A 15,020-nucleotide genomic window follows, 5' to 3' on the forward strand; every position below is an offset into this window, starting at 1 on the left:
TCAGGATCAGTCACGGGCCTTAACACGTTAAGATATCAGCAGGCATCTCCCTACACTGTACTTACCTTGGATTTTGTCAACTGAAATTCTTTTACATCTGTACTAATTCAGCACTGTGCACAGGTGAATAGTCCTTCTTTTCTACTGTTAAGAACACATAAAACCATTTTTTTAATTGCTAAAACCAAAAGGGGAAGGAGTGAAGACACATGTGAGGCAGCGCAATGGAAAAGAATTAAAACAGTCTGATATCTACTGGTGGGAAAGGGGAATACAGAACTTCCTTAGGCATTTGCAAAGCCTCCGTATTGCTATGCTGTGGTTTATTTATAAAACCTATAAGAATGTTGCCTGAAGGCTATAACTTGAAGAAAAATAAGCAGAGGTCAAGTTTTCTAAATGCAGTCACAAACCCAAGAGAAAGAGGCTTACCAGTAAGACCCTCTGCTGTTAGAGGGATGCAGAACACAGGAGAGGCCCAAATACTTCTGAGCAGCTAAAAAAGCCATGCAAACCACGAACAATCCCCTTTGGTTTAAATGCAGCCTACACTGCAGTTTTCTGTTCCATCCACAGCAGTAAGGGGGGAAGTGGGGTGTGTGTGCCTGAATGAGACCGAGGGGGATTCCCAGCACCTCCTTTTGTTGGCAGAGCTAGGCTTCTAGCTTCCTAGGCTCTTAGGTTTTTTGTTTTGTCTTTTTGAAGAACTGATGAGGAGGGATGCTCCTACAAGCAGTGATTCAGAGCAGGGCCTTCATCTAAATGCTCTGAATCATTCTTTGGAAGAGACCATCTCTGCTGACAATTGAAGGAGCCTCTGGAGAAGGCAGACAGCTAGAAGAGATGATTAACTCTTCTGTGGTATTCACATCAAGACATCCACACAAGAGACCTAACTATTGGCTATTTGGACTGTGGCTCATTATCCAAACCTGCTCAAAAAAAGGACAAAGCAGGTGCAGTAAGGAGCACGAGAGGAGGAAGAACAAGGCCCCTTACAATGTGGTCTGCAATCCAAATACTTGGACCACAGACAGTTCAGCCATTGCCTCCTGGTATTCTTACAAGGAATACAATAAACTCCACCTACCTGTGATTGGACCTGCCCATAGGCCCCATCACATCACCTTAAGAAAAATTAATCAAACCCAGCATGACGGGGGATGCTGCCAGGAGAGGGCAAGCAGGAGAAACCACTGCAGGTGAAAATGGCAGTTGAATTCATTCCCATATCCACTTGCAGACTTTTAGACTCTCCCTTTGACATTGCTCTACCGTGTATTTATTGTTTCATTTTCCAGAGGGGATGGAGGAGCAGAGGTCTTTCATTAAAGACCCATTTCAGCCTCGTTAATGACGATCCCTTGCTGGCACAAACGCACCATCTAGTGGCAACCACAAATGGAAAAGCTGTGGAACCAGGGAAGCTCTGGCAAACACATCACTCGTACCGATTTACACAGGCTGCTAAAAGTAGCGAAGGACCAACATGACACATGAACCCACCAGAGACAGAAGACAAAGCTCTTTACTCTTCTGCGTGTCCTCAAAAGCTTGATACACCTGTACGTTTTTTTAAGAGTGATGAAAATCAAGAGCTGAACCAACATACAATTCCTGCGTCTATAATCACCTTGTATAATTTCACAACATTATCAGTATTTCTGGATGCACAGAACTCCTGTGCCCATTTATTCACAATGTTCGTCTTAAAATAGGATTTAACGGGAAACTTGAGATGACTTTGTTATGCTTTGCCTGATCTATTGTATTCTGTTTCACAGTCTCTGCTGCCTACGGGACATTCAACGTTTCATGCATCACATACAGCTTTATCCATTGCACAAAGGCACTAGCACACTACTGAACTTAGTTTTGCCTGCCTTATGATTCCACAGCACAGCTACTGTGCAACCAGAGCCTTGCAGATACAATGAAGCCTACAGTAGTTCTACCCTGATGAAAGGGATAGTTTAATTAACACAGTTTGTTTCTCTGTAAAGGTTGCAGGAGCAACTAGTACTATATGTAGCCACACATATTCACACAAGTAGTAGGGAAACGTATACATGTCCCAGGCACTGGACCAGGAGAGTCTTTTTTTTACTGTAGCACTGCCACTATTGCTTCAGACCTTTGCCACTTAATCCTAAGAAATATCTCTTTCAACAAGAAGCGGTGCTCAAAGATCAGGAAAGAGAATTTATCCTAGGACTTGGAAGTCTGATTTCTAATACACAGTACTACCTTTCAGGATTTAGCCCCATCCATATGTATTTCCTGTTCTTCAGAAACCTAACCTACAAACAAAGCTCTTGCTATGTATTTGTAATTATATAGAACTTAAAATGTCATTTCTAATGTCTCTACTGCAGTTGTTGAATTAAAAAAAAAAAACCAAAACACCAGAGGCTTATGTACTGACCACAGTTTCCTTTTCTAGACACTAAACATTTTTTGGATAGAAATGCCAGGGGCCTGAATGCTGTAGCTGTGAAGACTATTACACAGAAGTCTGCTGGTAAACCACAGTTATAATCAAATACATCCAGAAAAGTAAAAAACTAGAACTGCTTCAGGAAATCCTGCAGACTTTAAAAAAAAAAAAACACACACCACTAAACCAACCCAACCACAAACCAAAAAAACCCCACCCCCCAAACACTGAGAACATCCCCCTCCCCCAAACTCTTTAAAAGCCAAAGTTAATTAGGAAGATCATTCATTTCCTCAGAGAATCACACCCAAAGATGAAGGAAAAGACAGTCTTTGAAGGATGTCAAACATGCAAAAGAACTTCCAGCTACTAAATCAGTTAAGACAGGGGATTAGTAACAAATTAGCTGATCCCAAATTTAAGTGCAACTGTAGAAGTCCAAACTGAAACACTTTTAAATGCTTGATATTCAAAAATCTCGAGGGTATCACGTGTCCAGGACCCAAATTCAGTAGTTAGTTTGGAAAACCTTGGGCCACATGTAGCTAACAACACCCACTGTGCTCATCATCCCTTGTGTGCAAATGGATGCCTCAGACACTAGAGTCACAGAGTCATCTGAAATTTAAAACAACCACCAAAAAAAGGCCCCAAAACACAACAGTAAAGTCCACTTTTGAGTGTGACATGGCTATTTCTTGCTACGCGCAGGATTACATGAGCTGGACACCACATGCAGTAAAGCGCTTGCTTAGCTTCAAGTTGCTGTAAACAGTTGTAAATACAAACCATCTTTTTTTTCTGCCTATCTCAGCTGGGTCCTGGCCCAGGACTGAAGCTTGTAGCTGCGACCACAACACACGCCGAGTAGAAATTGCCAACAAATACCCCCTCTGAACCCAGAGCCGACGCTGCCGAGTGCCTTCTGAGCCACGCGCACACAGGCTCCCAGAAAGCCACCTGGACTCTCTTCGGCCTATAAAATTCACTGTATACACTCATAATCTCCTCATAATCTTATTTTCAAGGGGAATAACGGGGGCAGGAGCGATCTTTACTTAGAGGCACACAAAGCGGTGCTATGTACGCATTTGGTGGGAGTAGAGGCTAGCCAGCACCGCAGCGGGGAAGGCGCAGAGCTCCCCTCACGCAGCGCGGCGCGAGGGAGCCGTCACGGAACAGGCCGCCTCAGGAATACGGCCCTGCCATCGCTCAGCCCAGGCCGTCCCCTGCCAGGCAGGGTCGCAGGCAGCTTGGCTCCACAAGCAATCCCTGCTTCGGGGCTGCTCTCCACACAGAGGCACGCACCTCACAGAAGCCAAAAGCTAGCAGGGGCCCGTGGGCTCGGGCGGGCACAGGTCCCCGGAGCAGGGACAGCCTCCCGGCCCCACCACGGCCCACGGCCGCCAGCTGCACCTGCGAAGCAGCTTCTGGCTCTCGTTAGCAGAGACAAGCTGCAGCTGGATGTGCTCCCGCTGCCTGGGCAGGCTGAGGGGAGGGCACCGTGCCCCCAGCTGACCCTGGGCCTCTGGGGAACATCAGCTTACCCCAGGAAAACTAACTGGCCCTTCAGAAACTGGAGCGGCTGTTGCCCCTCTCCAAGAGAGGGTGTTCCACATAAAAAAAACCAAAAAACAACAACAACAAAAAAAAAAACCCAGAGAAGCCTTTTCAAAAAGGCCCTTCTTGGGCCCTGGCCTTGCAGCCTGCACTGGGCATAAACTGCAGCCTTTGCTGCATTCATCGAATCGTTTAGGTTGGAAAAGCCCTTTAAGATCACCCAGTCCAACCATTAACCTACACTGCCAAGTCCACACTAAACCAGTTAAGGGGAGAGTAGCAATTTCACATTTCCTGGCTTGGTGGCTGGATTATTTTTTAATGAAAGTAAAAACTAGGAATCATTAAGGTTGGAAAGGATCTCTAAGATCATCAGCCCAACCATCAACCCAACACCCCCATGCCCACTAAACCATGTCCCCAAGTGCCACATCTACCTGTTTTTTGAATGCTTCCAGGGATGGTGCCTCCCCCACCTCTCTGGGCAGCCTGTTCCAATGCTTGATCACTCTTTCTGTGAAGAAATTTTTCCTAATATCCAATCTAAACCTCCCCTGATGCAACTTGAGGCCATTTCCTCTTGTCCTATCACTTGTCACTTGAGAGAAGAGACCAACACCCCCCTCACTACAGCCTCCTGTCAGGCAATTGCAGAGAGTGCAGAAGGCACAATTAAGATGACCCAGACTGGGACGGAGACGCCTGCCGAGAGCCTGCAGCCCACAGGTGACAGAAAACCAGTAAAAAGCACCAAGAGCAGCACGCAGAAATCCTTACGCACGTAACCAACCGCCTGCACCACTTGTCACCTCGCCAAAGGAACTGCAATGGATTTAGCACAACTCTTGGCAAAAACGAGGCAAGTTGAGACTAGGAAGGAGAAGCATAGGTGTTCGGCTTAAACTGAGCCTGGGGAAGGCAGGCATTTCCTGAAGTGTATGACTGTTTATGATTTTCTTCCCCAGTACCTAAATCAGTGATCAGAAGTTATACTAACTGGCAATAAATTCAATTATATAAAAATTCCCTGAATCAAGACTGTTTTGCCTGCAATAGGGCCACCTGGCACTCAGGGCCGCGGCCCACCACAGGGTTTCTAAGGAGACCCCATGCACTGGGCTTTTACCTGGGAAAAAGAAAACCAGAAAATCCCGTACTTTGTGGGGATGGGGTGTGATGGAGCCAGTGAGTGAGGGTGCCTGTCCCAGCGGCACTACAGCTAAGGCCATCGAGAAAACCCTGAGCAAGTCTCCAAGACTTGATTTCCTTCTACTTCTAGCTCTGGAGATCCATGGATGAAAGTCGTCCCCCTCCCCAAAAGCAGACACTTTCACTCCTCACAAGTTATGTACACACTAGAGTAGAAAGGAGATACTATCAGGGCCCAGGTCCATCTTACTAAGACTGGCTACACCATACTCCAAAAGCTCGATGGCACAATTAGTTTATGCCTGAAGACATGATGAGTCCACACATGAGCTAAAAGTTCAGGCATAAGCACACAACCGGTTCATGCATGAGAGCAAAGTTAGTTTATGCATGTGCGAACAATTATAAATTATAAACAATTAGTTAATGCACGAGTACACAATGAATTTCATGTGTGACTGTGGACATTTTCACCCTTTACACATTACTTAAAATGGAATAGGAAGAAGAAACATCAAAAGAAGAAATACTGGGTCTGTTTGTACCAACACCAGCTATACCATGCCCTGAAGGCAATTCTATTTGAACCAAAACAATTATGCAAGAAAAGAGATTGATCTGTTCTTTGTATGCACACCTCCATTCATTATTTTAGAATAAAAAGGGAGTCCATCAGAAGAAAACAGTTATTACTCTTTCAAGCTCTAAAGTCTGTTTTACAGAAAAGACAATTATCAGCTGAAACATCATCAGATTCAATAATGTGCGCACGGTGCTTAGCTGATAAAACAACGTGTGAGAATCACACACAAAGAAAGTCAGACTTTCAGAAACCCTCTTTTCATAATTTTGCGCACAGTGGAATTAACGGGAGTGCAGAGGTCAAACCAAAATACCCAAAATTCAGCAGCTGTAGTTTCACATGCATGTATTGTTCACAAATGCTCTAAACCACAGCAGGGACTTAAAAACTTTGCCAAAACAGAACAGAACCATGTATTATTTAAAATGAAAACGCTAGAAGAATCTGTTTCAATTACATACAGACTTACCACCAGCTTCGAAATGCAACAGTTCTTAGGTACTTGCATTCCACTTTGGGCACTGAACTGATTTTATAACCAAAGTTCAAAAACAATTTTTCAAAGTATAGCAAGTGGTTTAGTGTTCAGGATTACTAGGAGCTACATGAAAAATGAGACAAAAAAGAAAACAAAAAGCAACCTGAAAAATCGTAAAACTGCAGTATCTTTAATACGTTGGCATCCTGTAAGAACAGCAGTAAAGTTGTTGCCCCAGCTAAATCTAACAGTATTTCCAGCATTGTTTGTATCATATTGCTCGAATTTAAAGATGACATTCAGAATCACTTTGTAAGCATAAGAAAGTATAAACCAACAACTATAAAGCTGGATTTAAGTTGCACCTTCTTTCCAGGATCACCAAGAAAGCATCAAAATACTTTAAGTACTTTCTGAAGCCACAACTCTTAGGAAGTGCTATTTATTAAACATGCCATAAAATACAACATACAACGAGTGCTGCGCTGCACATAACAGTATTTGAACCCTCCTCTCCCTTAAACTTAAAGCACAGCTCTTACTAGAAGCCTATTTTGTCTCTGAACGCTTCTTCTGAGGGAAAAGCATAGAAGCTACTCCCTCGGAAATTAAAAGGGGAAGAGACCCTTACACAGCAATTATAGCATCATTTACAAAAAACGTATTAACAATGAACGTATGTAAACATATATAACAAGCAACAATAAAATAATAACCCTTTACTGTATGAAAAATCCCACATAGACTCACTTCAAATACAAAACCACAAGATTCCCAGTATTACTCCAAAGATCTTTGGGGTCTGTGTTTTGTTGTTGCTTCACACCCCACACCCCACACCCCCCCCATTGATTTTTCATAAACCTGGAAAGAAAAGCTCCAAAATGAGTTTAAGGACACTTGAAAAAACAATTTCCCTGCACGAACCGAGTTTCACTTTTGCAAGGACTAGCATCTCCAGGACTCTCTCTAGGTACTTCCAGACTGAAGAGGACACAAGATTCTCCGCAGCTGCTCAAGTCCCGCAGCTGCCTCCCGGGCTTGCCTGAAGGCTCAGACAAGAAAATCCCCCCACCCCCAAACGCAAGCTGACAAGGCAGTCAGCTCTCACTCCTCACAGCACAGAGGAGAGGAGCGAGCCGGCACGTCTTGGTCACTGCAACGGGAGCTTCTCACAGCGATCCTCCTCCAGGCTTTTTAAGTCGCTTTCTCAGAAGCCGGCCGAGCCGCAGCAGCACCCCGAGCCCCGCCAAGCAGCAGAGCGCCCGTCCCGCGGCAGCGCCGCTCGCCTCGGGGGCTTCCTGAGGAGGAGGAGGAGGAGGAGGGCTCTCGGGGGCTTCCTGAGGAGGAGGATGAGGAGGAGGGCTCTCGGGGGTTCCTTAGGAGGAGGGCGGCAGCTTGGCCCCCCCCGCGTCCAGGTCGGCGGGGCGCAGAGCCGCCCTGGCGCCGGGCAGCGGCCATGCGGGCAGCCCCCGCGGCGGCCCCAGGAAGGCGGGCGGGCCCCAGCCGGGCAGCTCGGGGCAGCGGCAGCCCCCGGGCAGCGGCAGCGCGGCGCAGGGACCCTGCGGGGCGCCGGGGAGCGGCGGCAGCGGCCAGGGCAGGGCGGGCGGCGCGGCGGGGGCCGGCGGCGGCGGCGGCGGCGGGGGGGGGGGCGCGGCGCGGGCGGCGGCGGCGGCGGCGGTAGTCGCCCCCCGGGAACATGTCCTGGAAGGCGGGGTCCAGCGCCCAGTCGCCGCCGCGGCGAGGCGGGCCGGCGCGGCGGGGCAGGCGGCGGAAGCAGGGGTTGAGGCTGAGGTTGTGGCGGACGCTGTTCTGCCAGCCCTTGGCGCCGCCGCGGTAGTAGGGGAAGCGGCCGGCGATGTAGGCGTAGATGCCGCTGAGGGGCAGCCGCTGCTCGGGGCTGGCGCGGATGGCCATGGCGATCAGCGCCACGTAGGAGTAGGGCGGCTTCTGCAGGGCCTCCGCCGCGCCCGGGCTGCCCGCCGCCGCCCGCGGCTCGCCGGGGTCCGCCTCCCCCATGGCCCCCGCGCTCCCGGCGCCGCCGCGCCCTCTAAACCCCCCCCCCTTCCCCCCCCCCGGGCCGTCGGGGGTCGCGGGCGGGTCAGGACGGCGCTTTGGGCTCGCAAACCCAAATATTGAGGGGGAGCGGGGCGAGGGGGAGCGGCCCCGGCGGCTCTTTGCACGGCAGCGAGCACAGCCGCGGGCCCGGGCAGCACGGCCGCGGCGGGGGCGGCCTCGGCGCAGCTGAGCGCTGAACTCCGGTTCACCCGCGGGAAAGGCAGCCGAACGCCTGGCATCTTACCGGCACGCCGACTGCTGCCAGGTGCGAGGGCAGCCGGCACTGAGGCCGCAGGCGGCAGCACGGCGGGCCCAGCCGGTGCCCCGGTGCCACGGCCGGGGGTGGCTGAGCAGATCCTTGCAGGCACCGAGCAACGGCGGAGGATCCTTGCAGGCACCGAGCAACGGCGGAGGATCCTTGCAGGCACCGAGCAACGGTGCAGGAGCGGGCCCCGTGCTGCAGCCAGCTCGGTTTTTATCAGCGTCGCGTTCGGGCGAGCACCACAGTTCGCCGAATGCTTCGCGATACACCCGTATGCGGAGAAGTGGTGGGGCGACGGATGCCTGCCTCTGCCAGTAATTTAATTAAAACACACGTCCTTCTTTGAAAAGTGTTTCTTTGATTGCCCTTAATTAAGTAAAGCAAAAAAAGAAAAAAAACCCCACCACCAACCCTTAATTAAAAAAAATCATGACTCACTAGTCTGGAAGGAATCAGTTCCTCTTTCCCAAAAGCTGTACAGCGCTAAGAAACAGAAGGAAAACATTAATGACTATCAGGCTGCTGTTCTCACTTCACAAAAACCACCAGCAGTAGCTCACAGCGGTGGGTCAAACAGTGCTGTCATGTCTCACGTTTAAAAAACACTGTATGGGTCTTTGAACAGCAAACCTTCACTGGGCTAGATGGAAATATTTAAATTATTAAGAACGAAACATCCCTACTGGTTATAAGAAATCTGCCCACAGCAGGAGAAGGAAGCTCTTTGATGGGGCACAGAAAGACTAAACTGTATGACCACAGTTTAGTTCTTTTTCTGCTAGCCCTGTGTAATGGAAAAGAAAGTAAATAGAACACCACTGCTGAAAATAAAAACAGACTGCAGAACCAAACAGGTCTCTACCACCGAAAGAAGAGGGGGGAGAAGGGAGGACTGTCTGAGAAGTGCATGCCCTCCTGCAGAGCAATACACAGAACTTCTCCAGGTATTTAAAGACAAGATAGAATATGTTTCCAGCTCTTAAAACGCATTAGCAGCACATTTTAACAAAGTAAAACATGAGTCATAAAAGTATAAATGGAGGAAAACGAAGCCTTTGAAGCCCGGGCTTAGAAAGCCTATGTCTAAAAGCTTATGTCACCTGTCTCTTAATTTACATTACAGAATAAAAATATAAATTAAAGACTATAACACATAAAAACAAAATCTTGGAAAGATTCTCAGCCCCCATCTCACATAGGAAAAAAATCCCTGAAGTGCCAAATGAACACAAATCGTAAGCCGTGCGTGTAACCGGGCCACCCTGACACTGTGACTGCGCGTATCTTGGGATGACTTCTGGGGCTTCACTGAAGGTCCCTTACATGTGCCCAGTCCTTACACATCTAAATAATCCTCTTGGCTTTCTTGCTGACACATGCACACTTGGAAGATGACTGGATCAGGACCAAAGCACCTGCATTCTGTACCTCCCTTACACCCCTCCTCCCCGTCTACCAACGTACTGAAAATCCAGACAAAATGCAATAGCGCTGGTGTTACCATGCGACCCTACAGCCCTCAGCTGAGGTCGGGTTCTCTGGAAGCAGGTACGTAAGTGACGGTCCCTGTCCCACAGGAGACCAAGGTCCCTGTGGGGGTGCAGCTGCATCCAGGGAGAAGTTCAGAACATCAGTTAATGGCAGGAGATGACTCCCCTTTTAATTAGCGGAAAGCCTTCAAAGCACAACAAGGTATTTCCCCTTCCACTTCCATCTCCAAATCGTGTCCATGAGCTTCTCCTTGCTCCGGGGAAGCTCACAAAGCTTTGTGCTTTCTCTTAGTTCTTGCTAGCTTTAAAAGAGCGAGGAGATCAAAGTTAATTTGGCCACACACACAAGCACAAATAATGTCTCCCTTTCCCCCAAAAAAGATTCAGCTCCCCAAGAAACAGAATCACACTGAGGTGAAAACTATCTGTTTTTATTTTTTAAAGAAAAATATTCCTCTTTAAACACAAAGCATGAACTAAAAACCTCTGAGGAACAGCTTCTCCTCCCTTGGAGCGCGTTTAACTAAACTGTACAGTGTTAGAGCTCCCCGAACGAGTACACACACATGACATACAGTATTTCTTTCACAGGAAATAAGGTTTAGGACTCAAAATTGTCCTCCTCACCCTCTCTAGATACCAAAAGTACTTTGTCCCTTACTCCCACCACAGGACACAGTGATGATAATTTCTGGATGCAACATATATTAAAAAAAGAAAGACAGAAAAAAAAGTATTGGCCTAATTGGCCCTTTCTAGCCTTCTAACAAATGTCTGTGAAAGAGGTTAAGACCATAGTTATTTCCAGGAATGGCGCTTGGAAGAAAAAATATAGCAGCATCCACAAGCAACACAAGCCCTTGATTCCAGCTGCCCTGTTTTAAGGAACCCAGTCAGTTCAGCAGTGTCTTACACTCCCAAGAAGAGGGAGTAGGAATAAAACACTCACAGGCCAAATTTGTTGCTTGAGTGGACAGCCTAAAATTCAGTGAATCTGGCCTACATATGCCAGCAACGAGGTTTTTTCCACACTGCCACAGTGACCAATTCCACATCTAAAATTTTATGTAAAAAGGTATGATGACCTTCAGAAATCAGCAACTAATTCTACCAATTCTTTCTATCCCATCAAATAGATACGTGCATAATATGTTGTCACATCTGCCAAACTACTCAGACTGCGGAAATGGAACCAGACTCTAGAATCCATATTCTTCCTAATTCGGAACAGCAAAATCATCGCAAGTCTCTGCAAGGTCTCAGAACATGTCTAACAAGTCCATAATCCAAAGAAAAAGTACCTGGGCATTTTCAAGGGAAGGCAGGCAATGGAAAAGGTCTGGAAATGGAGCTCATTTGTATCCCACGTGACTGTTAATTGTTGGTATTATTAAGTAACACTCAAATCTTTATCAGACCATTTTGTAAAGATCTTTTCCATTCCATACACTCCAACAGTTTTTACAGTAGGAAAAATATTAGAAAAATAAAATGTCACCCCTGAACAACGCTGTATGAAGATCATCATCATCAGTCACAAAGATTTTTACAGGGGGACCAGATAATCTTTTGTTTCCTCCAAACCAGCTTCATATAGAAAACAGCAGAAAGAGAGACACAGTATCTAAGAGCTAGATTAAGGCCAACGATATAAAGACAAACATGGGCTCAGATCTTTTGAAATGATGAAACCCTCCAAATGTTTTTACACATATGCATGCACACGCGCGCACACACACACATACACACGTATACTTGTGTGTACTAGTCAAGCAAAGGCTTTACAACTGTGAAAGCACCACTGGAGAGTGTTCTAGCACCAGAATGAGAAAGTTGGTTGTCTTCCCTCTTCAGCAATAAAATCCAAAGTCTTTATATTGCTTTGGACAAGGTCACCAAATACCCTTCCAAGAACAGTTTCGATGAGCAGATTCAGAAGTGCAGTGACAGGTTAAAGCGTTCCTGTTCTGGAATACGGGCAAGAAGAGGTGTGTTGAGAGGCTGCAGCTCCTTGGTTGCTGGAAAGGAGGAGAAAATTTGTATTGCAATCTGGTAGAGACAGAGACCAACTTGGGACTCCAGGTGAGTGCGATGGTAAAATTCAGTGCAGACCGGGAGGTGAAAGTGGAAAGTTTGCATACATGAAGTCACAGTGCACATCTGTTGGCATAATAAAGACAAGGAAACCCACAGTATTCTCTGGCAGGCTTGTCTCTGCATAGGAAGCCCCTGGGTACGCTGGAAGTCAGGACAAGGATCCATGAATGGGATGTCACACACTGCACCAGGACATCATCACACTCGAACAGCAGAGGTCTAAATAGAAGCTTGTAAGTTGGTCTGCTAGCATCTTGCCTATACACATGCTTAAGTGAGCCTGCAGAAGTCTATAAAAGGGACAAAAATCTCTTAACAGCAAGGTTATGGGTCCAGTTTGGCTACAAGTAACAATTCATGCAAGTTACAAAAGAATTAATCGTCAACCTGCAGCACATCTTTCTGCTGCGGGTCTCTATCGTGGATCTGGGCCCTGGTATACGAGGTGCTGGCTGCGCAGCCCCTGACCAACGCTCTAAAGAGGCTGGGAGAAAGATGCAGAGTCAGCAATGACATCTCCACAGCCTCTCAGATCAGCACACGTGGACAGAGGTCCGTCCTCTGCCTGTAAGATGCAGAGTAGGCAACGAGGAGGCCTCACTAACAAGGGAGGATGGGGAGGAGCGGCTGGAAGTGGGCTACTAAAACAATGCAGGAAGAAACGGGAGAGACAAAGAGAGACTTAATTTTTCAGTGCTTGAATCACCAGCAGTAAAGCCACATTTAATCTGTCATATAGCATGCTGGTTAGAGTCTGGCTATCACTCACATGATGTACTAAGTGAGGCGGCTGTAGGAACTCAATTAACACATGCAAGAAAAAAAAAAGTGAAGTGAAAGGAAGGGTGATCATCACTCTGAGGTGTGAATTTGAGGTTCAGAGCAGAGAATTATCAGCAGAGATACACTTCGTTTCTGTGCACATGCAAGAGTACAATAGAACAGCAGAACTGAAAGGGAGGAAAAGACAGAGTAAGCGTAACGCTGTAATTCAAGATGCACACACAGGACAATGGGTGAGGGAGAGGAAAAAAAAAAAGAAGTTTGAGGTAAAGGAGCCCAAAGGAAAAGACAGTAGAAGAACTCTTAATAGAGTCAGTCCTGCTTCAGGAAATACATAGCTAATGTCAGTTGGCTCTCTTTTCACCAGGTATCCTTGACATGTCGGTAAATCTTCTCTCTGCACTTGGGATTTAGCAATCAAAACATAAAGATCTTTTTTTTCCTAAGATGTACTAAATGATTTTGAGTATTCAGCACAATACTCTCAATGGCCCCTGAATTCTAAGCAATGCTGAAGACTCACCCAGAAGCAGAAATGCCCAAATTATAAACTGCTTTTGAAAATCTAGGGCTGCTTCCTTTGGGTTAGAAAAGAAGAATCTATCCAGAAGGCTGAATTGCCCAGAAGCAGGTTTGGCATTTCTCACTGAGAGCACCTTGGCATTTAACTAAGAAATACCTTAGATGGTTACTTAGCAAGTCCCAGTATCAGATTGGGGCGTCATGTTTCTGGACAAACATATATAATCAGACAGCTCCTCACGTATCTTCTAATAGAATAGATTTGTGCGATTTACAGCAAGAACAAGCTACGCCACTCGCTGCTTCAGTGAAAACACCAGCAGTCAGAGTTGTGAGCTGAAGCCCTTTGACTATGGTGCAAATCACGTAGGGATCCTTCCTTATTACAGAATTAATTGTATCAGAACTAATGCCTCCTGGGTAAAGCAAAGCTCAGGCTTCCTCTTTCTAATGCAAACCACAAAAGGATGTCTGCCTGGGGTTTGTGCATACCTACAGCAACAGTGCTGGTTGGAGGTACGTACAGACAGCAGTTTCCAAGAACCAGCATGACCAGAATGGCAACTGGTGAAAGCGGTCTCAGGGTACAGCCCCGGTGGAAGCACATGGACTTACAAGATGCAAGAATATGACAGAGCAGCCAAAGTCACCCATGCCCCTAGGCAAGCTTAAGGCAACTAAAGAAAATTCACTGATAATTTAGAGGAGAGTGCTAAAGGGAAGAGAGAAGAGGAACCACTGGGCAAAGAGGCTGGGAATGCCATTGCAGTAGCCAAAGCCCAGCACCAGCTACTAAGCCATCCCTCTTCTCCAGCTCATTTGTTCTAATTCTCCTCATTTTACCAGCACCGTCAGCATGAGGTTAATATGCCAGAAAGAAGAGCTGGGGATAGGTTCCTAAAAAAGTAGCTTACGCATTTTCAGGCTTGTGTTTCAGGTCAGTTCCTTTGAAAGAAAGCACATGGGCCATTTGACTGGCCTCTTGCTTTGAACTGGAGCTTTCTGGGAATGCTGCCTGCCACGTCTAGGGACAATCCTGTGATACGTTCTACCTGGAAGTGATGGCAGCTGCTACCTGGGTTCCTTGTCATGACAGTTGAGCATACAGTAGTTTTTTAAAAGACAGCATGCACCAGTGGCATGGCCATTAGACATGAAGCTGTGGTTGAATTCTTCTTGTCTCCTCAGAAGCAGGTGGAACCAGAAAGAAAGGGAGTGTTGGCACAAATCAACGCAGGCTCCGGTAGACATAGGCTGATGTGAAGATAGCATTGAGAGTCAGACTCACGGCTAGCAGACCTCGGAGAGCGGAGTTACCAAAATGACCTTTGTAGAAGAGGACAACACAAAGAAAAAAAAGGAATAGTAGAAAGAGATATTAAAGAATTGATGAGATAAATAACGGCGAACATACGTTGTGCTCTTTCTCTCTCTTTGCCCAGTGTTTTCACCATGAGCAGAAATTGCTGAAGCACTTTTCCTGTCAGGAGAGATTTCACTGCGCTCTTTGGTTCTATTTTCATCTCATCGCTCTTCTCAACACCCACATCCCCACCCCTTTCCTTCCGTCTCAGTTTAGCACTGTCCAAAGAACAGGAATA

General features: G+C 47.0%; 1 protein-coding gene across 1 annotated transcript in view; it reads right to left on the reverse strand.

Moving 5' to 3' along the window:
- Positions 1-10,456: 10,456 nt before the first annotated feature.
- TMEM201 (transmembrane protein 201) overlaps positions 10,457-15,020 on the reverse strand; it is a 30,143-nt gene continuing 25,579 nt past the window's right edge. The window contains exon 11 of the mRNA XM_075721520.1: positions 10,457-14,745. Within this exon, the coding sequence (XP_075577635.1) occupies positions 14,648-14,745 (98 nt within the window). The 3' untranslated portion in view covers positions 10,457-14,647. The remainder of the gene's footprint in view (positions 14,746-15,020) is intronic.

Source organism: Pelecanus crispus, chromosome 15 (assembly GCF_030463565.1).
Source record: "Pelecanus crispus isolate bPelCri1 chromosome 15, bPelCri1.pri, whole genome shotgun sequence".
Classification (NCBI taxonomy): domain Eukaryota; kingdom Metazoa; phylum Chordata; class Aves; order Pelecaniformes; family Pelecanidae; genus Pelecanus; species Pelecanus crispus.